At 43.0% G+C, this 26076-nt stretch overlaps 1 protein-coding gene across 13 annotated transcripts in view; it reads left to right on the plus strand.

Annotated features, from left to right (window-relative positions):
* The window catches only part of prdm16 (PR domain containing 16), an 829575-nt gene that overhangs the window by 773027 nt on the left and 30472 nt on the right, over positions 1–26076 (plus strand). For 12 of the 13 annotated variants that reach the window (XR_011351692.1, XM_069918526.1, XM_069918527.1 and 9 more), the window contains 4 exons: positions 3277–3446; positions 3897–3974; positions 14669–14838; positions 15862–16036. Coding sequence is in view for 12 of the 13 variants with exons in the window: in XM_069918526.1 (XP_069774627.1) it covers positions 3277–3446; positions 3897–3974; positions 14669–14838; positions 15862–16036 (593 nt within the window). In the remaining variant the exon portion in view is untranslated. Of the gene's footprint in view, positions 1–3276; positions 3447–3896; positions 3975–8741; positions 8815–14668; positions 14839–15861; positions 16037–26076 lie in introns of those variants that run through there. The other variant, XM_069918530.1, reaches the window with a different exon arrangement.

Raw genomic sequence — 26076 nt, forward strand, 5'->3', positions numbered from 1 at the left:
CGATCACAGCAAAACAGTACATGAAGGGTTCCAACCTTTAGAGCCACAACCTTGCTGTTGGCAGGGAGGGTAAGGCTGGAGAACTATTTATTCACCAGTATAAATATGATGGGATGAATACCCTTTCTGTATTATAAGTCTTTCATGATTAAGTCTTTCTTTATAAAGTAGCTAACTGGTGCTAGAAATCTGCCACTCTCAGTTTCTTCCTCAACACTTCATTTCTCTATGGGAAAATCACTGATAGAAGCTTTGCAATTATCAAACCATTTAGATGATTTATTTTACTTGGAAATTAACACATAATTGCAAAAAAAATACATTTCAGAAGTAGGATCAAATTTCTAATACAATACACAAAAGAGCAGGAGAAACTCAGCAGGACAGGCAGCATCCATAGGAAGCAAAAATACATCCAAATGTTTCAGGCCTGAGCCTTTGGTCAAAGGATGAGCAGGCAGGCATTTTCTGCTCATTTTGACAAAGGGTTCAGATCCAAAATGTTGGATTATATACCTTTGCTTCCTATGGATGCTGCCTGACCTTTTGAGTTTCTCCAGCACTTTTGTGTCTTACATCATATTCACGGTGTCTGCAATCTTTCCTGTTTAACATCAAATTTCTAATGATCTTTTCTCATTTTTTATGTATAATTTTCAGTAATTTACTCTCTAACTTTCAAAACAAAATTGTTGCAATAATTTGAAGATATTTTCAAATTTCCTTCTACCTCTATTGAAGGTGTTGATCCTGCTACTGATGGAATCCAAAATAACAGACCACACTTAATAAAATTTGAAGAAAAAGATAAAATTCAAAAGAACATACGAATTCTTCCCCATTAAACAAAACAGTTGCTATCATTTTAATTAATTTAAAAGCTAAGGTTGGTAGATTTTATTTGCTAGATCATAAAAAATGGAACATTTTTTGCTTTCAATGCCTTAATCATTCTAACTCTGCCATTGAACCATATTCCATAAAATTGTGCCAGAGGCAATTTAATGGTTTTTTTTTAAATTGTCTTCATTACTTTTCAAATTTCTTCATATATTTTCTGTCTTCAGTATTCACAACTGCATTTCTCCATCAGTATCTTTGCCCAGTTTGTCAACTCATTCAAATCCTCCAACAGATCAAATCAAACCCAAAGCACAAGGATGTTGGTCCCAGCCTGTACAATGTGTCTGATCTGCACAGTATAACATTCCCCAGGATAGGCTTAATGACCTAGGAAACTACAACTCTCAATCTTGCTCCATCTCCAGCCACACTTCTCCTATGTTACACCCAATGGCACATAACACGTAATAATTTTGAGATCATTAATTTGGAGGTCTTGAAAAATCCTATGCTGCTTCAATACTTTTTATGGATTCATAATAGACCATTAAGTCCAGCTGTTCGCCCTTCATTCCAGAATCTCTTGGAGCTGTTCAATGATATCCTGGCATTAAGGAGGCAACCTGCCAGCCTGGAAGTTCCTGTGCAGACATAACCAGTGGATTCTTGCCTATTTAGCTGTCATTTTAATGTGGGAATCATGGGACAAAGTGAGACTTGCAGAGAAACTGAACCTTTCAACTCCTCAGTTGCTTCAAGGATGTCAATTAATTAGATTTTAACAAGTATATTTACTATCATTAATTCATCCACAAAGCAGCCAATTTGCCACAATAAATTCCTCAGATATTAATTGATAACTGCGTGAGATAAAAGTGGGTCAGGTTACTAGGAAAGTTTTGTTACTTTGAATAATGCTGTGAGAATGTTTATATCCACTTGAATACACATATGGTTTGAAGACTCAGTTGAAAAACAACACCTCTGAAATAACATTGGAATGTCATGCCAAATTATATGCTCTATTCTTGAAGTGGGGCTTAAACCCATAACCTTCTGATTCTGAGCTGAGAGTACTACTTACTGAGTCAAGGCTGACACATGTCATGTGAACAGGTTAAAAACTAATCCACTAATATAGTCTTATCTCGTTATATAGTTCCAATTTTCTGAGTCATTCTTAATTTTCTGAACTCTTTACATGGTTGTCTGTTTGTTTTTCCTTTATCTGTACTTTTGTTTGCAAACACTCCTTAAACAATTAAGGCAATATTTATTTTATGATCTATTGTGAAAAGTAACTTTTTTTAAACTGAGATTCCCATGACTTTTTAATTTTTTAAAAATTTAATATCTCAGATTGTGATTAAAAGTCACGGGAATCTTTGTATTTATGTGTGTGTGTGAGAGATAGATATACACATACATACAGGGTGCATTCACTTAACATACAGTGGTTTTTCACTTAACATTGTTGAGACATTCTTGGAAAGTCCTATTTTAAGTGAAATGGTGGTTAAACAAAACCAAACACAAACAATAATAAAGTGTGACAGTATTTTATACTGAAACAATATTATTCAAGGACTTACTGTATATACTGTATAATAACAGAGCTGGCTAAAAGCTTTGCTTCTCTGGGATATAGAAGTGACAATTCATTCTGGTTCACAGCATTGACCCGCATGTATTTGAGGTCCTTGAACAATCTCCTGACACTCACGATCCAGAATCACATGAGTGTGATATGCTTGCGACAGGAAGCACTAACCACTGACTGTTTTTGACTGAGATCCAGTGAGTGAAATTGATTCTAGGGGCACCACTGAACTAGACATTTATCACAGTCACAAAGCAGTTTCATTTTAATTCTGATATTAGATTAGTGTAGGCCCCACCTGATTCCAGAAAGGCATGAAGCATGTGAGGTGGAAAAATCTTCAATGCTTCAGTCTGCTTGGAGTGTTGATCCAGTGCAATATCAAACCTGGGATACGAGCTCTTCTTAACATATGGTTTCACTAGGTTATCAAACAAGAATCCCTTGACTAATTCTACAGTCTTGATCAAAAAGCAATTTTCTTTAGTGGATGAATGAAGACTAAGAAGTAAATATTAGATATGGTTTGGGTCAGAAATTGACCAAAATTCCATAAATGCTGGGTAAGCTCAAACAAAACTATACTTGTAAGGCTTTTGTTTCAAAAGGGATTTGAGAAATAAGCAAGAAGATTGACAAATGGGCTCAATCTGCTTCAATCCAATAATTAGATTGAAAGGAAGTTTGAGGGCATGAATGGTCTGTTCCTCTTGTTATGATTCTATTAACATTTTTTGTGCTATTGTATCTGGACATGGCTGAGCTAAATTGTTCATTCCTTTCCCTTTTCCTCTAAGTTGGAAGCTTGAAAATTATGTTGTGATCTTTTACAGATGGCTGCTATGGAAAATATGACAGAAAAGCTGGAGAGTTTTGGTACACTGAAAATGGACTCCATAGGTGCTCTGCAACCCTCTCCCCACCATGGCTTCAACTTCCGATCGCCTCCATCCACGCTGTCTGATGCCATACTCCGCAAAGGAAAGGAGCGATACACATGCAGGTCAGAGGCTCACTCCTCTTCCTCATAAACATGACATACAACATGAGACCAAGTTCTTCTTGCATGCCAATAGCACTCAGCCCTTTTCATTCCACTGCCATTGTGCAGTCAGATTGCTTGGCTAAGATCCACTCTCAGATAAGCCACTGTTCCCTTCAGTTAAACAACAAGACCAATTATGGATTTTGGAATCTACCAAAGACTTAAAGCCCTTTGAAAGTGAAGTTACAAACAAATCTCACTGAAATGAGGTTTGCAGTTATTTCTTCTGCCAAGTTAAAGAAATGTAATCATTATTACCATCACCTTAAGGCAGTTCTTTGATTCACAGCATCATAGATAAATCTCACACAAGAAGTAAATCAATCATGGATGTATTTGTAACTCATAAATTGCAATCGTCACTTCTAGAATTGCTTTTCCACTTCTAATCATAATTTCTCCTTTCAGGTACTGTGGGAAGATCTTTCCTAGATCAGCCAATCTGACTCGGCATCTCAGAACGCACACAGGAGAACAACCTTATAGGTAGGAATAGAAAACCACAATGTTCAGTACAATTCAGGCCTGCTTCCTAATAAACCATATCCTCACTCATATGTCTTCAGCTGAAAAGATACTGCTTATGTTCTCAGCCCATTCCACTGCTCGCAATTAGTCTGTAAACTAATCCTGCAGCAACTTTTAAATACTGTAGCAAGTGCAGGATTCTATGTAGTGCATCCTTTCATGAGGTCAATGAGGTTACAAGTGACAACCAGCCCTCAGGCAACCTGAAGCCTTCAATCCAGTCCGATACTTTCGAATATTTGCAAACCATTTAAATGCATTTCAGGAATTTGAATAATGAAAGTTATTTTAAAAGTTATTATAATCAAAATATTTAATTTGAAATATATTTCCTTGCTGTAATTTCAAACATAGTGAAGTAAAAGTAGTCCACATAAAGCTCACCAAAACGACCTTTTAGAAAGTAAATGACACTTTTTAAATCAATGCATTTGTGTGCCAGCCATCCTTGAGTGAAGCTGAGGGGATGTGTGCAAATGCTTTTGCTCCCTCAGCTATACCTGATTTGGACTCGATATTAATTCAGGGGCAGAACAAGAGCTCAGACACTCCAAAGTGCATCTCCAATTTCTGCTTTGCAGTATTAAAAAGCAATAGTGGAGAACATGGCAACATCAGTCAACATCAGAATGCTGCTTGTATTGGAGGCTCAATCTGACCCAGTGCATCAATTCAGAAAAGGTATCTGCCCGAGTGGAAGAAGTGCTGAATGTATGTACTGCACTTCAGTATGTCTCTGTCTCAGAAAGATTTCTGTTGTAAAGGAAAGGAAATTTGCCATTTGATTTTGATTTTTTTCAGAACTGCAGCAAGACATTTGCAAGCAATTAAAACTGCCCTCAGGAATTTTAAGCAACTACATTTCACTAGGTTTTTCTAGTTAAGCCATTTCTTTATGTGTTACAGATTAGCACATGAACAAGGTATTTAAATAGAGAGCTGTTAACTCAAAGTTAACAGCTACAGATCACAACCTCGGATAATGCCATGGGAGGATCAGCTTTTTAAAAAAAGTGAACATTGCCTAATGGTTGTACAAGCAAATACATTAATCAGAAGTAAAATGATCATGCTCAGCCTTTGGACAGTGGTAACTTTAGTAGTTTTGCTTTGGATATTGGTATAAATACTACAGTAAACGGCAGGAAATTGTGCTGGCCTTCAACATCCTATTTGGAAAAGATCTATGCTCCATTACTGAATGAACAAAAGAGTTAATTTAAGATGATTCAAAAGCAGGCTCTAGAAATCATACAATTTAAAGGTTAACATAGTAATGAAGTGTTCTTTGCAGTGTTTAAGATAATATTTGAAGATACTAAATGAATTGTGGAGAACCTAATCTAATTAAACATTCTCCTGGGATTCTAAAGCCTTTGGATGCTTTCAGCATCCATAATGACAGAAATTGCATTTAAATATATCTTGCATGTCAATAAAGCAGCTTTTCAACTCATGTCTCTAATAATAATATATCTAAACTCGTAGTCAGTTTTTGTTGACAGGATCACAGCAAATAGAAAATAACCCAATAATGTTGGAATATGAGGTAAAAATTGGCCAGACACCCAGAGATCTTCTTGTTTTTACATGAATGTCTTCCTTCTCTTTCTCAAGCAATTCTCAGGGTTGAAGTTGTCAAATTCAACTCTATAGGTTTTGTGGGTTCTAAGATGTCTAATATAGGAAGGAGCTGAAGGAGTAGGTAGTGGGTAGTTTGTGAGTTGGTGCACTCTTTCCACTGCTTACTTACTATGTGCTCTAAGTATATAATCCTCAATATTATCCTGAATGTTCGTTCACCTCTTTCAGTGGTCATGGACTAGAGATTCCCAGGAGTCAGTATGGATGTTACCCACTCCTCCATCACTTATTAGCTTTATTTTCTCATCTTCCCTCCTGCCTGTATCCACCTATGATGTCTTACCTGTGCTCCTCCCCTGCCCCTTCCACTTTCCTCTCCTCTTCCCCACGCTCCCCACTCCACATTTTACTCAGGTGCTTACCTGTTTTCATTTATACCTGACGTATGGTCCAGACCTGTTTCTTTGGTCACCATTTATTTCCTATGGATGCTATATGACCTCCTGAGTTTCTCCAGCATGTTCAGATATTGCATTCAATCCCAGCATCTGCAGACTTTACTGTTTGAATTTAAATTTAGACATACAGTACAGTAACAGGCCCTTTTGGCCCACGAGCCCATGTGGCTTAATTGCACCCAATTGACCTACAACCCCAGGCATGTTTTAAATGGTGGGAAGAAGCAGAGCACCCAGAGGAAACCCATGCAGACATCAGAAAGGGGAGAATGTACAAACTCCTTACAGACAGCGCCAGGTTCGAACCCTGGTCACTGACCTCTACACTAACCATGCCGCCCTTCTGGGGGGAATCAGTCACCTCCACAAAGAAATTAATAAATTATTCAGACAGAGCTATTGACATTCCCTGTCTCCTCCATTGCAGTATAATCTCTTCATTCAGAATTTTTTTCCCCCAATAGGTTCCCTACCACTGATGGTAGACTCACCAGCCTGTAACTACCTTGCTGATCCCTGCTACCATTTTTGAATAAAAGTACCAAATTTGCTCTCTTGCAGTCATTGGGCTCCTCTTCTGTGGGCAGAAAAAATTTGAACACATCTGTAAGAGCCTTGCAATCGTTCTCCTGGAATATATCTAAAAAAAAAATCCTGGGGATTTATTCATCTTTAAGCCTATAAAGACATCCAAATATCTTCTCTTCTCAATGATTATTTGTTCTACAATTCCACCACCACAAACTATATTGTTTACTCCTCCAGGATAAATGCAGTTGAAGAGTGTTCATTTACCTATCTATATTCTCTGGCACAGATAATCACTTTGGCCCCTAAGGGGCCCGTGTTACCCCCTTAACTTTAATGTACTTAAAAAATGCTTTGCCATTTTCCTGAATGCTGTCTGCCATTGCTATTTGTGTCCCCTCTTCCACCTCCTGATTATTTTTCAAATACCATTGCCAGGAGCCACTATTTTTTGCAAAGCTTCAATATCAGTTGACATCTAGGATTCCTTCGAGTTGTTGTCGTTACTTTTCACCCCAATGATACATGTTAGCCCTGAATTATTTCCCTTCTCCTTTACTCCTGCTAGTTATCTGTCGACTTAGCTGCAAGTAGCAGCTCCCAGTTCATTTTTGCCTGGTCCTGCCTGATTGCATTGAATCTTTTCCACTGTATGGTAATTTCATCCCATGACATAACTTGGAAATGCATGTTTGTTTCGGGATCTGGTCTCACACATAAAAACTATATAATAGAATACTTCTGAGATGACAATAGGGGCAAAATTTTCATCTGATAGACAGCACCTTTGATAGTGTAGCACCCATCTAGACAACTGGAGTGTCAGTCCAGACAATGCCTGATAACTCCAGAATGTCAATGGAAATGAACTTCCAAACTGAGGGGACAAGAATCTTCACCATAAAGTCATGGTTGGCTCCATAGGTTATTTCTGTAAATGTTAGATTAAAGAAATATGGCTATTATATTTCTTGTAGGAATGTTGGCTGGTGCCAAGAATTCCATGATGCTTAAGATAATTTACATTAAATAGTGAAATGAAATTTATTAGAAAAGCAAAGAAAAAATCCCTGCCAGTGGGTCTGAATAAGACCTAACTGCTTCAGTCTTTACTGTGTTGGTAATTTCATCATCCTAACCAGATGCTACTGTTCATTTACTCGGGTGTGGGAAATGTGCTGTTCAAAGAGCCAGTGGGAACATGCAGATCAGACAGAATTCACACTTGTGCATCATTTAAAATTTATGCAAAGAACTCTTATTTACTTGCTTGTAAAATCATATTTCAACACAAAATAATTTAATTCAGCCTTGCCAAAAGGATGGAAACCCCTTCATTAAAATGGAGGGCCTTGCATTCTGATGTCAGGGAGCTCTCTCCATTTTTGCATGCCAGACAAATTGATCTAATATTGGATAAAACAAGTATACAGATCAGAGTAATACTGCCATTCAATTTCTTTCATGTTTCATCCACGTTGAATTTCTAAGATTTTACAGAGCTAACGAATGAGGAAAATGACTGGTTTTGGTGGTTTGGAGTTGTTAATTGAAGGATGAATGTTACAGTCTACTCACAAAGAGCTCCCATGCTTCCTTCCAGGATCTATCATATCTCCTGAGAAGGCAGGCAGTTAAAATTGCTTTCAGAACAAGAAATGAACTTGGCAGTGTAGATTGTCCTTATCTGCTGGTGGGCTAGAATATATCAGCCAAGATTGTACATGATCAAGTGAATAGCCCACTCATCACCACCCATTGCACCCCACCCCCCCCGGTCATCACTCACTCCCACCTTAAAAAGGGAAAAATATCTTCAGAACAAAGAATAGTTGACTTCTTCACCTTCCTCCCAACTACTCCCACAACCTCAACTCTCTCATTCCACAAGAATGCATAAGAGGAGTGCAAAAGACCTTTTTCTGTTCCCAATCTACTGGATCAATCCTGAGAAACTGCAACTGGCAGATTAAGGAATTTTAAAAGTGCAAAGAAAGAAGATTGATGCTGTTTAAACCTTTGCTGATTGTAGACGTCACTTTCTCATTCCCTGTTTGCCGCCTCTATTACAGATTGAAAATCCCCTAAGGATGATGTTTTAGCTTTGTCAGCATTTTTTCATTTTTTTTTTCTCTCTCTCTTTCTGTATGATTAGGTCATTTAGAAACAATTTGCCCTAACAAATGACTGGGATCATTTTCCCTGCAACTTTTCAAGTTGACTTTGAGGTAAATATGCAGCACATTGGATAGTGAGCCGAGGCTTTGTTTTAAAACCCTTCATGGTTCATGGTGCAGAGCACTTCACTTGCACAGTGATTATCAGATTGCGCAAGGAGATTGTCTGATGAACAGTGACCGCTCGAAGACCCCAGTTTTAGAGCAAATGATCCGGGCACTGTGCTGATGACCAGCCGGTCCAGATGAAGTAACTCTTGGTCCCTGGTGCACTAAGCAAAACACTCGAGCTTTCTCGCCATTTGACAATTGCATCTGACCCATGCTGCACCAGGGTCTTAAATTAGCAGCAGGCATTTTTTAGGCAGAACATAAAAGGATTCATCTGATTAAAAATTTTGATGCCCAGTAATTTTCCCAGCACAATTAGCAGTGCAAGTGGAAATCTGCTGTTTGTACAGCAAAGTAAAATTGTGGTATATCAATTCTATCAATAAACCCCTGGGAATAGTTCACAGACTGTGCTGTGTGCTCTGTTCACCATATGTTAACTCTTTGGAACCCTGAGCCTTTCCTGCCCCCCCCCCCCCCATTGCCCCCCTTCCCCAAGTTCTCCTTTTACCTCCTTGCTGGTCACTGAGGTTGAGGTGAACAAGAGAGATCGTTCCTCAGAATCTCCCCATACTTACCCCCGTTGTCCATTCTCTGCACCTTTCAGTGCAGACAGCAAATGTCAGCAGACCTTTCACAGCCTGTTCTGACCCTGTTATCCATGTGATCTTTCAAAAGAGCTATCAGCATGTTCTCTTGCATTAAATGAAGGTTAATGATGCATTGGCATAAAGGCCCTTCCCCATAATTCTAATGAAATGACAATTGATTGTTGTGGATCTCAATCCCAGTTTTGCAAATGTCCATTTTCCTTCATCTTAAATTATTAGGTAATTCTACTTCTAGCACTCTAAGAAACTGAAATCACTAATAATTAAATTTTGAATACACTTTGGCCATTAAGCGATTGGGTCCGGACCTGGATTCGAATCCTGCCCTGTCTGTAAGGAGTATGTATGTTCTCCCCATATCAGCATGGGTTTTCTTCAGGGGCTCCCACCCTTCAAAAATGTACCAAGGTGTAGGTAAATGGGGTGTAATTTGGGCAGGCATAGACTCCCATGGCCGAATTGACCTGTTGCAGTGCTGTATGTCTAATTTAATTGTAATATCGTTTATTCCTCCATCAGCATTAGAATAAAAAGTGTTAGTTTCTAACTCACCTTTGGTCGTTTATTTATATTTTGTTTAATTAATTACAAAGTATCCACAGCATTAAAATAGTCCGTACATGCCTTCACTCGTGACTCTTCATTTTATCCTGTTAGAACAATCTACTCTTTAATTATCCAGTTACATCATTTCCCTCAGTTTAAGATTCCTTGATTGTCATGTAACAAAATGGGTGTAATATTACAGGAAATTGGTTTTAATCTGCTGTAAGGCAAAGATCTCCATCAGCAGGAATGGCCTAGCACTCCTTACAGAGAAGTAAAAGAGAGTACCCCAGAGACGCTGAGTGTCCATAAATTCACCTCCACCACTCCCACGCCACTGCAGCCACACAGTTTTCAGTCCAAACCATCAGCAACCTGAGTTCCAGATCCAAACTTCCAATGTGATCAGGAAGCTTTCATTGCCCTCGGCACCCACTTGCATCCCAGCTCCGATACCTTGTCCTCCTTCAGCCAATCTCCAGCAGTCCACAGCATGGTGCGAGCTCTTTGACCACAGTCGCCAGCAGCTCACAGCCTGTGTAGGTTCCTCATGTCGAAACACTAGCAGACCACCACTTGTGTGTTCTTCACCTGTAGAGGTCCACCTCTGCTTCCCTGGAGTATTCAACACCTCAAGGCTGCTGCTGAACAAAGGCTCCATCAGCTCCTTTGACAAGTGGTTTAAAGCCTGTATGGAGCTGTGGGCAGTTAGACTGGGTGGTAGAACCCTGCAGTGGAGCACTGTCTCTCCTCTCCACAGGGTCTCCTCTCCACTGGGCCTCCTCTCCACTGGGCCTCCTCCCCACTGGGCCTCCTCCCCACTGGGCCTCCTCCCCACTGGGCCTCCTCCCCACTGGGCCTCCTCCCCACTGGGCCTCCTCCCCACTGGGCCTCCTCCCCACTGGGCCTCCTCCCCACTGGGCCTCCTCCCCACTGGGCCTCCTCCCCACTGGGCCTCCTCCCCACTGGGCCTCCTCCCCACTGGGCCTCCTCCCCACTGGGCCTCCTCCCCACTGGGCCTCCTCCCCACTGGGCCTCCTCCCCACTGGGCCTCCTCCCCACTGGGCCTCCTCCCCACTGGGCCTCCTCCCCACTGGGCCTCCTCCCCACTGGGCCTCCTCCCCACTGGGCCTCCTCCCCACTGGGCCTCCTCCCCACTGGGCCTCCTCCCCACTGGGCCTCCTCCCCACTGGGCCTCCTCCCCACTGGGCCTCCTCCCCACTGGGCCTCCTCCCCACTGGGCCTCCTCCCCACTGGGCCTCCTCCCCACTGGGCCTCCTCCCCACTGGGCCTCCTCCCCACTGGGCCTCCTCCCCACTGGGCCTCCTCCCCACTGGGCCTCCTCCCCACTGGGCCTCCTCCCCACTGGGCCTCCTCCCCACTGGGCCTCCTCCCCACTGGGCCTCCTCCCCACTGGGCCTCCTCCCCACTGGGCCTCCTCCCCACTGGGCCTCCTCCCCACTGGGCCTCCTCCCCACTGGGCCTCCTCCCCACTGGGCCTCCTCCCCACTGGGCCTCCTCCCCACTGGGCCTCCTCCCCACTGGGCCTCCTCCCCACTGGGCCTCCTCCCCACTGGGCCTCCTCCCCACTGGGCCTCCTCCCCACTGGGCCTCCTCCCCACTGGGCCTCCTCCCCACTGGGCCTCCTCCCCACTGGGCCTCCTCCCCACTGGGCCTCCTCCCCACTGGGCCTCCTCCCCACTGGGCCTCCTCCCCACTGGGCCTCCTCCCCACTGGGCCTCCTCCCCACTGGGCCTCCTCCCCACTGGGCCTCCTCCCCACTGGGCCTCCTCCCCACTGGGCCTCCTCCCCACTGGGCCTCCTCCCCACTGGGCCTCCTCCCCACTGGGCCTCCTCCCCACTGGGCCTCCTCCCCACTGGGCCTCCTCCCCACTGGGCCTCCTCCCCACTGGGCCTCCTCCCCACTGGGCCTCCTCCCCACTGGGCCTCCTCCCCACTGGGCCTCCTCCCCACTGGGCCTCCTCCCCACTGGGCCTCCTCCCCACTGGGCCTCCTCCCCACTGGGCCTCCTCCCCACTGGGCCTCCTCCCCACTGGGCCTCCTCCCCACTGGGCCTCCTCCCCACTGGGCCTCCTCCCCACTGGGCCTCCTCCCCACTGGGCCTCCTCCCCACTGGGCCTCCTCCCCACTGGGCCTCCTCCCCACTGGGCCTCCTCCCCACTGGGCCTCCTCCCCACTGGGCCTCCTCCCCACTGGGCCTCCTCCCCACTGGGCCTCCTCCCCACTGGGCCTCCTCCCCACTGGGCCTCCTCCCCACTGGGCCTCCTCCCCACTGGGCCTCCTCCCCACTGGGCCTCCTCCCCACTGGGCCTCCTCCCCACTGGGCCTCCTCCCCACTGGGCCTCCTCCCCACTGGGCCTCCTCCCCACTGGGCCTCCTCCCCACTGGGCCTCCTCCCCACTGGGCCTCCTCCCCACTGGGCCTCCTCCCCACTGGGCCTCCTCCCCACTGGGCCTCCTCCCCACTGGGCCTCCTCCCCACTGGGCCTCCTCCCCACTGGGCCTCCTCCCCACTGGGCCTCCTCCCCACTGGGCCTCCTCCCCACTGGGCCTCCTCCCCACTGGGCCTCCTCCCCACTGGGCCTCCTCCCCACTGGGCCTCCTCCCCACTGGGCCTCCTCCCCACTGGGCCTCCTCCCCACTGGGCCTCCTCCCCACTGGGCCTCCTCCCCACTGGGCCTCCTCCCCACTGGGCCTCCTCCCCACTGGGCCTCCTCCCCACTGGGCCTCCTCCCCACTGGGCCTCCTCCCCACTGGGCCTCCTCCCCACTGGGCCTCCTCCCCACTGGGCCTCCTCCCCACTGGGCCTCCTCCCCACTGGGCCTCCTCCCCACTGGGCCTCCTCCCCACTGGGCCTCCTCCCCACTGGGCCTCCTCCCCACTGGGCCTCCTCCCCACTGGGCCTCCTCCCCACTGGGCCTCCTCCCCACTGGGCCTCCTCCCCACTGGGCCTCCTCCCCACTGGGCCTCCTCCCCACTGGGCCTCCTCCCCACTGGGCCTCCTCCCCACTGGGCCTCCTCCCCACTGGGCCTCCTCCCCACTGGGCCTCCTCCCCACTGGGCCTCCTCCCCACTGGGCCTCCTCCCCACTGGGCCTCCTCCCCACTGGGCCTCCTCCCCACTGGGCCTCCTCCCCACTGGGCCTCCTCCCCACTGGGCCTCCTCCCCACTGGGCCTCCTCCCCACTGGGCCTCCTCCCCACTGGGCCTCCTCCCCACTGGGCCTCCTCCCCACTGGGCCTCCTCCCCACTGGGCCTCCTCCCCACTGGGCCTCCTCCCCACTGGGCCTCCTCCCCACTGGGCCTCCTCCCCACTGGGCCTCCTCCCCACTGGGCCTCCTCCCCACTGGGCCTCCTCCCCACTGGGCCTCCTCCCCACTGGGCCTCCTCCCCACTGGGCCTCCTCCCCACTGGGCCTCCTCCCCACTGGGCCTCCTCCCCACTGGGCCTCCTCCCCACTGGGCCTCCTCCCCACTGGGCCTCCTCCCCACTGGGCCTCCTCCCCACTGGGCCTCCTCCCCACTGGGCCTCCTCCCCACTGGGCCTCCTCCCCACTGGGCCTCCTCCCCACTGGGCCTCCTCCCCACTGGGCCTCCTCCCCACTGGGCCTCCTCCCCACTGGGCCTCCTCCCCACTGGGCCTCCTCCCCACTGGGCCTCCTCCCCACTGGGCCTCCTCCCCACTGGGCCTCCTCCCCACTGGGCCTCCTCCCCACTGGGCCTCCTCCCCACTGGGCCTCCTCCCCACTGGGCCTCCTCCCCACTGGGCCTCCTCCCCACTGGGCCTCCTCCCCACTGGGCCTCCTCCCCACTGGGCCTCCTCCCCACTGGGCCTCCTCCCCACTGGGCCTCCTCCCCACTGGGCCTCCTCCCCACTGGGCCTCCTCCCCACTGGGCCTCCTCCCCACTGGGCCTCCTCCCCACTGGGCCTCCTCTCCACAGGGTCTACACCAGCAGCAGCTCCAGAAGTGCCACCAATTTTTTTTAACTAATCAGTGCAGTAACAAGTTTTTAAACAATTCTCTGTGTCAAAAGAAATCTTTAATACTTTCACTATTTACAATAAAACCCCTGTTATCCAGTATTCATGCAACCAGCAGCCTCAAGCAACTGGCCAAAAAAAAATCACAGAAATAGGTAAGAAATACAAAAGTTGAAAATTTCACCCCCCCCCCACCCCCCCACAGCGATCAGTTCACCAATCTGCACAACGTGTAATCTCAAACAACCGATAAATTCACTAATCCGGCATCTGCCAATCCCCATAGATGCCAGATGCCAGGGGGTTTCCTGCACTTGAGTACTTTATTGAATTTAATATGACTGTCATATTTCCAACTCCAAAAATTAGACTGCCCCATGTGAAATCATTTACTATATTGAAGGATTTGAGAGATGTCTATTAGTTTTCCCTCTTTGACTTTTATAGAGGATTTAAAATGATCATACCAAGAACTGTATGTAACAATGAGATTCTTAGTCCAATAACTCTAGGTCTTCTTGGTTTCAATATTCCAATTAAACTGACAAGAGCTTTAAACAGACTAAGTTTGAAAAGGTTTGATTAGAAATCTCATTTGCCTATTATGTTTCTGCTAACTGTTTGCTTGTCCTTCCAGGTGTAAGTACTGTGATAGGTCATTCAGCATCTCCTCAAACTTACAAAGGCATGTTCGCAATATCCACAATAAAGAGAAGCCATTCAAGTGTCATTTGTGCAACCGCTGCTTTGGGCAGCAGACCAACCTGGATCGCCACCTCAAGAAACACGAGAATGAGAGCATTCCAGGTCAGATATCTGTCCCTTCTACTCTTGGCAGGGCCTGTGCTTGATGGAAGGCTCTTGGATACAGCAGCATATTAGATATGTTGCTAGAATGTAATCTAGAGCTTTCGATGTAAACCCTCTCCAACCAGTTTGCCAAATCAAATTCTGTTTTACAAACTCTTGAAATAAAAGTGTGGTATCACTAAAAGTGACAATGAAGGTGTCACATTGTTGATAAAACCCAATTGCATGGCTTAAGTCAACCTTTGTACTATTTCTCCTTAATGCTGTCCAGTGAATTATTTTTCTTCAACACCTGTGAATTATAGTGATATACTTTATAATACATTGTTATTATTGCCATTATAATACTTTCTACGGATCGTGGTCCAATTCAGGAAGATTTTGCTCTTTTAATTATTATGAAAAAGTGGTGAAGCCTTCATTTGCTTTTGCAAATCAGACTACATTCCCATTGATTCAAGATCATTAAATCATCAAGAAATTGTCTTCCTCGGCAGGATGATGTGTAGCAGAGTATAAAATCTTTCAGAGTCTTTATCAATTCAAGTTCATAAAATATACAGCACTCAAAAGAAACAGATAACCACATAGCATGGGATAAGTTGAATGGACCAGATCTCATTACCTTGTATGTTTCTTTTGAGTGCTGTATATTTAATGAACTTGAATTGATAAAGACTCTGAAAGATTTTTATACTCTGCTGCACTTCATCCTGCCGAGGAAGACAATTTCTTGGTGATTCAATGATCTTGAATCAATGGGAATGTAGTCTGATTTGCAAAAGTAAATGAAGGCTTCACCACTTTTTCATAATAATTAAAAGAGCAAAATCTTCCTGAATTGAGGGTTTCTTTAATCTTCTGCATGTATGTTAAGTGCTACTGAAACGCAGGTCAAAAACTCGTCAATTCTGAAGGAAAAAGAAAATCCCCAATTTCTCTGTATGGTTAAGTGAAATTAGCCCTTCAGATCATGGTTCCTGTGGACAAGTATCCTTATCCTCTCCTCTTCCTTTTCAGTAAGCCAACATTCTGGGGTCTCATCTAATCACCTGGGCACCAGTGCATCCTCCCCCAACTCTGAATTAGACAACACTGCACTTTTGGAAGAGAAGGAGGAATCATACTTCTCTGAAATCCGGAATTTCATTGGAAATAATGACCTTAGCCAGGCATCCAGTTCAGCAGACAAAAGGTAAGCACAATAAATACTGAACTAAGGATCTCAGAATGTGAGGGAAAAATAGAAGACTGTGCTACTAACTTACACTGAGGTATCCATTAGCTTTCCTTTATGAGGACTGAATTCTTGGTTTTATTTCTTCACCATTAGCCATTCCTATACTAGCTTTAGGTAAAACCTGAAAGTCTGCAGACACCATGGTTGAAGTAAAAGCACAATGCCGGAGAAACTCAGCTGGTCAAACAGTATCCTTTATATTAGCAAAGATAAAGATTCAGAACTAACATTATGGCCTTGAGCCCTTCATCAAGGTATGTAAAAAGTAGACAGATGGGAGGGGCAGGGGGAGGAACATGGTCCCAAAGGCAGGAGGTAATAGGTGAATAAGGGAGGGAAGGCACATCAGCAAGCAGGGGGAGGAGGGATGGCTGTGGAAATGGAAGGAAGGGGTGGAGAGTTGGAGGAAAAGGGAAGGAAGGGGAACCGGAGAGTAGGCACACAGGAACCAGAGAAGTCAATGTTAATGCCATCAGGTTGGAGAATGCCCAGACAGAAAATCCTCCAATTTAAGGGTGGTCTAAAGTGACAACTAAATACAGAAGACAATCATGAAAAAAATGGATCTACTTTAATACTTTAGTACTTTAATAATATTGAGGTTCCTCCAAAAATAAGAGTATGTATTGGCAATAGTTAGTGGTAGGACAAGCACTTGTTATTAGAGCAAGCAATGCAGTTAACTTAAAAAATAGTGTCTGTTTAAAGAGTGGGGGTAAAAAGGAATTGCAACAACCTTTCCCACAAAAAATGGGAAATTTCTATAGAAAAACAAATTAATAAAATTAATCTTAGTCACTTCAGTTTGAAAGGGGAATTACCTGTCATCGTCTGTCAGATTGATTCTCATGTTAGCTCCATATGCAGCCAAGAAAATTTCTTGTGGAGAGGGAAGAGGTTGTTCATGGGGTTCACAGGGATGTGTTTCAAGTCCTAGATCACCATTTAGTGATTTCACCATCTGTTGTAGGGATGAAGTGATGAACACTCATTTCCATGATGTGTGTGCAAATAAGTACCTCAATCAATATCACAATTATTTCAGAGCATGAGAGGGTGGTCCCTCCTGATTCATCACCCTTAGCCCAACCCAGCACTTCGCAAGAGGGGTCAGGTTCCACGCATCACACAGCTGAAATTGGGATTTGGAACTTGTACTTCAAGATAGTCTGAGATAAGGTCAAGGATGTCTTTAGTTATGTGGGATCTGAGATGGCTGAAGAGTCCAACATGGATCATAGTGGATGGGACAACTATTGATGTGTGGGTTGTCTGTGAATGAGACTGCATGTTATGCTAACCTATTGACTAAGGTGTTCTTGACTGAGAAGTTTCCTGATAATGAATAGAATATACCTTACAACAGACTCTTGGTCACTTCTTGTTGTAGCGCTAGAAAAGCCACATCCATCTGCTCTTGTGAGATCATCGTTCAAATATAAAACACATCAGCAGCACTAACTACATTTCACTGTTCTCATTTATGATCTCACATCAAGGCACAGCTCTATTGGAAATCCAATTGTTTGTTAAAAATCATTGAACAGGACCACCGGACTAATTACCAGCAAATATATTGGTTTCTTCCGTTTAATCACGATTATATCTGTAAATCTTTTGTAGCAGTGTTTACTGTGAATTAGATAGTGGATAATTTTATTACAATCACGTAGTGTGATGTAATGCTGTGGACCTGCACTTTACCTGCCCATCCCTTTTAGTGTTGCAAAGGCTAATTGCTGTGAGTAAGTACAACCCAAGTTGCTGCCTTATTCCACTTGTTGACAGAAGTTTGCAGCTTTGCAGGTACTCTTAAATTCTTAAATCAGCTTCTCTTCTAGTTTTTACCCCTCAAGATGCAACCAACGGGCACAAAATTTATGGCTTTACAGAAATAGATTGGCAGAACAGAATCTTTTACTTTACCTTGTATACTTGTAGATCTATAAATAACATCATATTCAAAATGCCCTTTCAGTTTATCTCTGAAGTATGTTCTGCCTGTTTTTATTCTATTTGGCCTCGATATATTATTTTTCTGAAGCTGTACAGATAGTGTAATTCTAAACTGGACCATGAAAGACATTTACTTCTTATACTTGCTTGTCAATTAATTTACAAAGTAATCTCCATCCTCTCCTAAACATGAGCACTGACATTTGATAGTGAATTTCCTTCAATTACATATTCTTCAATAAATAAACAGCCTTTTATTAGAACCAGGTCCTGATACCTAACACGAATTGACAGTATACTTCAGTATGCACTGCTGCCTATTAAACTGATTCATGGAGAAGAAATGCAGACAGAGAAAGAGAGAGTATCATGAGCCTGACTGTGCATTAGAGTTATTTATTTTGCTTTCTGTCAAGTTTTTTTGCTGAATTCCAATCTTGCCAGACCTTCATAACGACAACAAATTACTTCATCACCGAATCAATTACTGTCACATCTCATATTCTTATCCACAATACAGCTCACAGATGAACACCTTCCTTTTGGCTTCTTTTTCTATGCAATATATTATTAAGGAATTCCTTCTCCATCTTTTACAGTCCCCAAAACAGATGTAGGTACAGAGGGGATTGTATAGAAAGATGAAAAAGCTTGGATGTTATAGTTACTGCTCACAACCCCAGGATATTCATAAAAACCTTTAGAGGCAACTAAAATTTGAACAATTGTTTAAGGAGCATGGTAGTCAATTTGCTCACATAATGATTCCATAAACACATGTGAAAATGAATAGATAATCTGTTCAATGATGTTATATGAAATGTAAAATTTAATCAGGGATTAATGCTTTTCTCTAATTATGTCATGGAACTTTTCACACAATTTAATATACTTCAACCTTGGTGCCTTCAGTTTGAAAACACCAAAGTTGAATTAAAAACACAATGCTGGAGAAACTCAGCAGTTTAAACCGTGCAAAGAGAAAGATACATAACTAACATTTCTGGATTGAGCCCTTCATCAAGGTATGATGTTCAGAAGACCTCCAACCGTGCATTATTTCTTCAGCCTAAATTATGAGTTTTAGAGTGGTACTTGAACCCATTGTCTTTTGACATGGAGCGTTAACTGCCCTGGTTGTCAACAGTCTGCCTCAGGAATTCTGAAGTTCTATCTTATCAATCTTAATCACTTTCTTCTGTGCAAGGAAAACTGCAGCTGTGGTTTCATTTCTCAGGCGGATGTAAAATCTTCCAATGCACTTGGAAAAAGAGCATTGATCCTGATCATTTTTTTTCCACTTCATCTCAGATCTCTGCAACAGGTTATCTTGTCATTATCTTATTAGTGTTTGTGGAATCATGATGTGAGCAAATTGGGTGGCATGCTCCTAAACAACTGTTGAAATTTAAAAATCTGTGTTTACATTTTGATAGAGTTGACAACCACACAATTGATTCTTTCTGACTATGGAGTGGAAGTTGATGACATCCCCTTTGGTCCGTAAGCTAATATATAACTGATGTGAGAATATTCCCATATCCCTGGAAATTTACTGCTTACTGAAAAGCTGTGAGTTGTGGAATTTGCAAAATTTTGCCTGCTTTTGAGATTAATTTTTTTGCATATAATTTCCCCCAACCCCTTCCCCATATATGCATGTTTTGCCCTCCTTTTGTCTTCCTCTTCCCACTGGAAACCCACCAAGAGTGTTGGCGATGTGCCACTTCGTGAGGGGCATCATCTCTGGACTTAATTAACTCTCCTTTTAAGCCCACAGGAATTGCAAATGCATGACCACGACTGCTCTCTTCAATGGCTCCAATTATTTTTCTAACTCTCCCTTTGGTAATCATTTTGAAAAGACGATGCAGAATTTTTTACAGGGAGGAATGGGTGAGATACCAGCAGGGCTTCGGTACCTGGGGAAAGTATGCGGAGGGAAGAAACAAGAGGGTCAAAGTAACAAATTTTAATGCTTAAAACTCCTAAACAAAACATTGCAGTTTCAACAGAAGGTGTAATCCAGATTCAGCTTCATATTTCCCTACACTGCCCTCCAGTGTCTGGTACAAAGCACTGCAGGAAGACCATTTTTTTCTAACAAGTGAGAAAACTATTTTGGGAGTCCATGTCTTTTTACTATTTTAAGTACTGATAGAGAATTATAAAAGTAACCAGTATACAAGTTAACAATGAGTTAACTATAATTATAATTAATTAAGACTTAGATTTAATGAATTAGCACATATGATTCAGAGCTCCATGTGCCAGTACAGAACACTGGGAGGCCAGGCTTGGAGATCAATACCCTTGGAGGTTAGTATAAATGACTCTTTAGAGAGTGTGAACAACCTGAAGATATAGGGTTAACAAGACCTTTCAAAGGGATAGAAGATAGGTCAAGTGAAGGTCAAGAAATTGGCAGGTGGAGAATGAAGTGGGAAACAAAGTTATGTACTTTGGAAAGAACCATTTAAAAACAATATTACTTAAAAAAAAAAGTAAAATTTAGAAAATATTGAGGTACCTCGTGATCTGGGATATGGAACATGTAACAGAAAAAGGATAACATGATAATTGAACAAGTGATTAGGAAGGCAAATGAATTGTTGGTATTTATTGCAAGTGGTATGGAGAATAAAAGTGTAGCAATTTGAATCAATTATATGGGCACTTGTGACAGTAATACATACAGTTTTGGTCTCCATACTTAAAGAAGGAAAAATATAATTGCTTTGCAGGCAGTGCAGATAAGATTCACTGGGTTGATTCCTGGAATGAGGTGTTGACACATGAAGAGAGGTTGAGCAGTTTGTTCCTATACTTATTGAAGTGTAGAAGGATGAGAGGATGGGTTATGCCGGGAGTATGTCTCCCCAATCGGGATATCTGGAACCAAATGAGCTTTGTTACTGAATAAGGGGTTGTCACTTAAAATGAAGACGAAATTTCATCTCAGAGGGTTGTGAATCACTGGAATTTTCTACCCCAGAGAGATGAGAAAATGGAATCAAGGCAGAGATTGAAAAACTACAGGAGTCAGGAAATGTTACAGTATGAAAATCCAAAAGTAAAGATTAACCTGCCATCTGCAGCTGTTGCTGCAGAATCCTTGAGGCTGTTTGGAAAAGTATTTCCCAAGATCCTGTTCAGAATACCTCCATTAACCAAAGTAATCCAAAGGCCGAGACTATTTACATATTTTAATATAATTCCGAATCTTAGGAAATTAAAATAAAATCAGTAGAAGGTCTACAAACCTGTCATTTTCATTAAAATATATATATATTTTTTTTGTTTTTTTACATCTTTTAGAGAAAAGGAACTGCCTCTCTCGTTTATGTACAACTCCAGTCCTCTAAACAACTGTGAATATGGCCTAATGAACCATGCAGTTTATAAAGTTGGTATGGACGATAAGTCTTAATTTAAACAGAAGTGAAATTTCTGCCCATTATAGCAATATCTTGATTCATGCTGTGGTACTCAGCTAGAATCTGTTTTATTTTAAGTATACATGTTAGCTTTGTAAATGATCTATTAGTTTGTAGAACTTGTGAAGTTACCCAGCTGAGGAGGGTTATTTTAAGAGTTAAGAACTCTTTCTGTTTGGAGGCAGCTGAATCAGGATCACACTAATTACCTAGCTTTTGCTCTTCCCCCACCTCCTCCCTCCCACCCCACTGCTTCCCCCTTTGTCCCCAGACGATAGAGCAAATGACCCTTTTCCTGCTACAAGACAAGGTAGCCTGCTGGACCAGACGCTGGTCCCCTGACACTCAAGCTGCTAACTCAACAGATGAAAACACAGAGCTTCTTTAAAAAAAAGAAAATGAAGGGGAATGTTGTTCTATCTGAAATCAGGTCCGACCAACTTTATCCACTGTTTGCTTTTCTTAGAGGCCAAAGCAAGACAGCTTTCTGTCAGTATTATGATTAAATGCCACTCTCACTCTGCCTCCATGTCTTTAACAATCCTTCAGGAGGCCTAAAGAGTGAAGAAAATACAATATGAGAAGAAGAACATCAGATGATATTTCCCCTTGTCCGTTACTAAATAGGGGATTGGATACGACAACCAGGATTTTCTTTTTGTGGAATAACAGAAAGTTATGATGGCTGCTTCCTCATTGATACAGGGAAATTCTAAATGGGGCCTAGTTTCGACAAAAAGAATGCCTCGAAAGCTTGGTGTGGTTGACTCAGCATCTATCTCCACAGATTAAAAGACTTAACACAAACATTTGTTTACATGTGCAGACAAATGGACATACAGCTCTGAAATCAAGTATCAAACTGGGTCGAGGTTTATACATGTTTTAATTAAAAGCTTACTTGGCTCAGGATTTATTTAATCTGGATTGAAGTAGAATCGAGTGGTCTATGCCATAAACTGCACTCTTGTCTATGGAGAGACTTTTGATGTTTTTTTTCTCTCTGGACCTGTCTTGGGATCAGATTTATTTGTACAAAAAAAATACTGGATACGTTGCACTTGTGTTGTAAATGGAGCTCTGTTCTCCAAATGCACATCAGCTTCAGTGCTCTCCTTGGGTAGGACACAGAGATTTCTCCTTCTGCAGTCCTTTCCTGCACTGCCCAGCAATATTTGTGCTGAGGAATAATATTGAGATGTGATGAATGAAGAAGTGTGTGTTTACCCGGGATGTTAGAAAGCCTGTGTTTGTGGTGGCAGGAGGTTAGGGCCAGGTGCTGCTGTGGATTCGGACAGGCGAACATCTAGATAAATGCTCACCTTTGTTTTAATCGCATATCCCTGAGAAAAATTGGATCATTTGGATCCTACACAGTGTGAGCTGAACTTAAAGTTTGTTTTAACCACAGTTTGGGAACTAGTTTATTTATCGTGGGTTTTTAGGTCACGCTCCTTCGATGCCCCTCGCCAGGCTTGCAGTGGACCGCACTTCCATTTTGTGGAGCATGCTCTTTTGAAAGGGTCCGACTTGCACAGCAATTCTGAGAAATGTAATGGTTGGAGTTCGATTGGAACACATTGCTGAGCAGGTTTTACATACACCTATCTCCATGGTCAGACTAACTTGTGTGTAGTCTGTAGGATTACCAGAGCTGAAGTCTCCAAAGTGAGACTTGACCCAGAAGCTTCTGGCTCAGGCATGAGATTACGGCTGACGGAAATACAGCTGTTGCTACAGATGCAATGGTCAAGTGCTGGTTTGTGATGAGTTATTTTCAGATGCCGCTTCTAATTAGCATCGAGATTCATGTTACCTCTGCCAAGATCCAGGACTTGAATCTTGTACATTATCAAGAAACCAAGCAAATCTCACATGCTCAAAGACTGCTTCCTCAAACACATAGCACAACTTGCTTGGTGTGGCTCAGATCCACAGATGTTTGGCACATTTTTTTACTCACAATACCTTCAAAATAAAATTACTAACATTGATAAACTGGAGAGTTTTGATGTATCAATCTAACTGGCCTCAACTTGACCAGGCTGACAAGCTGCTGTTCCTAAGGAGTGTTATCCATTTTGAGAAATTCTTGAAAATTATATAGGTAGTTGAAAAACAGGCATATCCTGACAGTTTGGACAGCCAATTATGGCACTAAATTGACTGCAAAAGCAAATTGTGCACAGGGTACAGAGAGTCTTCAGAGATATAAATAGGTTAAGTGAATGGACAATGGTCTGGCAGATGGAGTACAATGTTGGCAAATGTGAGGTTATCCTCTTTGGAAGGAAGAATGGAAGATCAGGATATTATTTAAATGGAAAAAAATTGCAATATGCTGATATACAGAAGGACTTGAGAGTGTGCTTGAATCATAAAAGGTTAGTTTGCAGATGATACAGACTATCAAGAAGGAAAATGCTCCAGTTGTTCAAGGTACTGGTGAGACCTCATCTGGAGGACTGCAGGTAGTTCTGGTCTCCTATTAATAGAATATGTTATTATTAATCTTTAAGTTATAATATATTTTAGAGAGGTACCTTGTAGGTTGGAAACACACACAAAGATGCTCACACACAGAGATGCTGTGTCTGCTATGTCCAGCTGTAAACAGAGGAATAAAACTAGAGTTGATTGTTCATTAAAATACTGAAAACAATTAATGTTTGCTCAGAAAGGCACCTGTGTACACAAATAGCCATTTGCTTGTTGGTCTGTGTAGACAAACTGGGGACCATCTGCCATGACTCATACTTTTGGAGAAATTGGAAATTGAACCAGTAATGATCAAAGCAAGTCATATGATTATTGACATTTGAAAAACAGCATTTAGTATCAAACCAGTTTCATCTGAAGTCATAAATGCAGTAACATTCTGTGAGAAAGGATGCTATTGTGTTCTCTTTGTCAAGGGAGGTTCACAGGGAAAAAAAGTGGCTCAGGAAAAGATGGCCTCTTCGACTGATTTCTTTGTTAAGAGAGAGCAGTGCTACTGTGGCCATTGTAATGGACATTTCATCTAAAACCCTTGCCTGGGTTTGTGAAATCATCATGGTAATCACAAGTTCCATTACCTCCACGCAAGAGAGGGGAATTGTGCAAAAATCATTCATATGAAAAAACATTTCTCTGAAAGCAAGTCTACAAGAATTTGTGAGTTTTGACAAATCTGATGACTTGGCGTCTCAACTATATAATTACTTCTAAACAACAGTTTTAAAAGCTCTATGTTTCAACACAAGATTTCTAAGACTGAACTTTGAATCCAACTTTTCAGAATTGTGCCTGAGTTGCAATGGTTTGGGATCTTACACACACACACACACACACACACACACACACACACACACACACACACACACACACACACACACACACACACATAGTTGGGGGTTATGTTTATAGTTGAGTAAGATTTGATTTTATTAATAGCTATTAATAAAAAAGTTATTGTTTTGAAGATAGCATTGTCTTGGTGAATTTCTATTGCTGCTGGTCTGAGTCGTAACACTCCTTACTTGAGGAAGGATGTACTAGCTTTGGAGGTGGTGCAGAGGAGGTTCACTGGTTGATTCCAGGGATGACAGGCTTAGCCTATGATGAGAGATTGAATTATCTGGGACTGTACTTGCTGGAATTTAGAGGAATGCGAGGGGATCTTTTAGAAACATATGAAATTATGAAAGGCATAAATAAGATTGAAGTTGGTAAGTTGTTTCCATTAGTAGGGAGGACCAGAACTAGGGGACATAGCCTCAAGATTTAAGGTAATAAATTTAGGACAGAAATGAGGAGGAAATGCTTTTCTCAGAGGGTGGTAAATTTATGGAATTTGCTGCCCATGTAAGGAGTAAAGGCGGCCTCAGTAAATATAATTAAAGTGTACATTCCAAATTTTATTCAAGGTTACTTCTATACATTTTGGTTTGACCATGTAGAAATTACAGCACTTTTTATACATTGTCCCCTCATTTCAGGGCACCATAATGTTTGGGACATTTGGCTTCACAAGTGAATACTCAGGTATGTTTAATTGCTTCATTGGTGCAGGTATAAGAGAGTTAGGCTTGCTTTTGAACACCTTTGGAGTCTGTAGTTGCCATGTTTCAACATGACGACCAGAGTTGTGCCAATGAAAGTTAAAGTCATTATGAAGCTTGAAAACAAGAATAAAAAATAAGAGACTTTGTCCAAACCTTTGGATGACCAAAATCAACAGTTTGGAACATCATTAAGAAGAAGGAGAATTTGGGGATTTCTTCTGTCATCAGCAATGGGGATCTTCCTTGGAATATCAGTCCCTTTGCAATTACCGAGCTCACCAGTACACACCTTCTTCTTAATGATGTTCCAAACTGTTGATTATGGCCATCCAAAAATTTGGGTGATTTCTCTTACTTTTTATTCTTATTTTTCAGCCTCATAATGGCTTCTTTGACTTCCATTGGCACAACCCTGGACGTCATGTTGAAAAATACCAACTACAGACTCTGAAGGCAATCAAAATCTTAAAAGTAAGCCTAGTTCTCTTATACCTGCACCAATGAAGAAATTAAACACACCTGCGTTCTCACAAACAGCTGTGAAGCCAAATATCCC

This window comes from Narcine bancroftii, chromosome 2 (genome assembly GCF_036971445.1).
Source record: "Narcine bancroftii isolate sNarBan1 chromosome 2, sNarBan1.hap1, whole genome shotgun sequence".
Lineage (NCBI taxonomy): Eukaryota > Metazoa > Chordata > Chondrichthyes > Torpediniformes > Narcinidae > Narcine > Narcine bancroftii.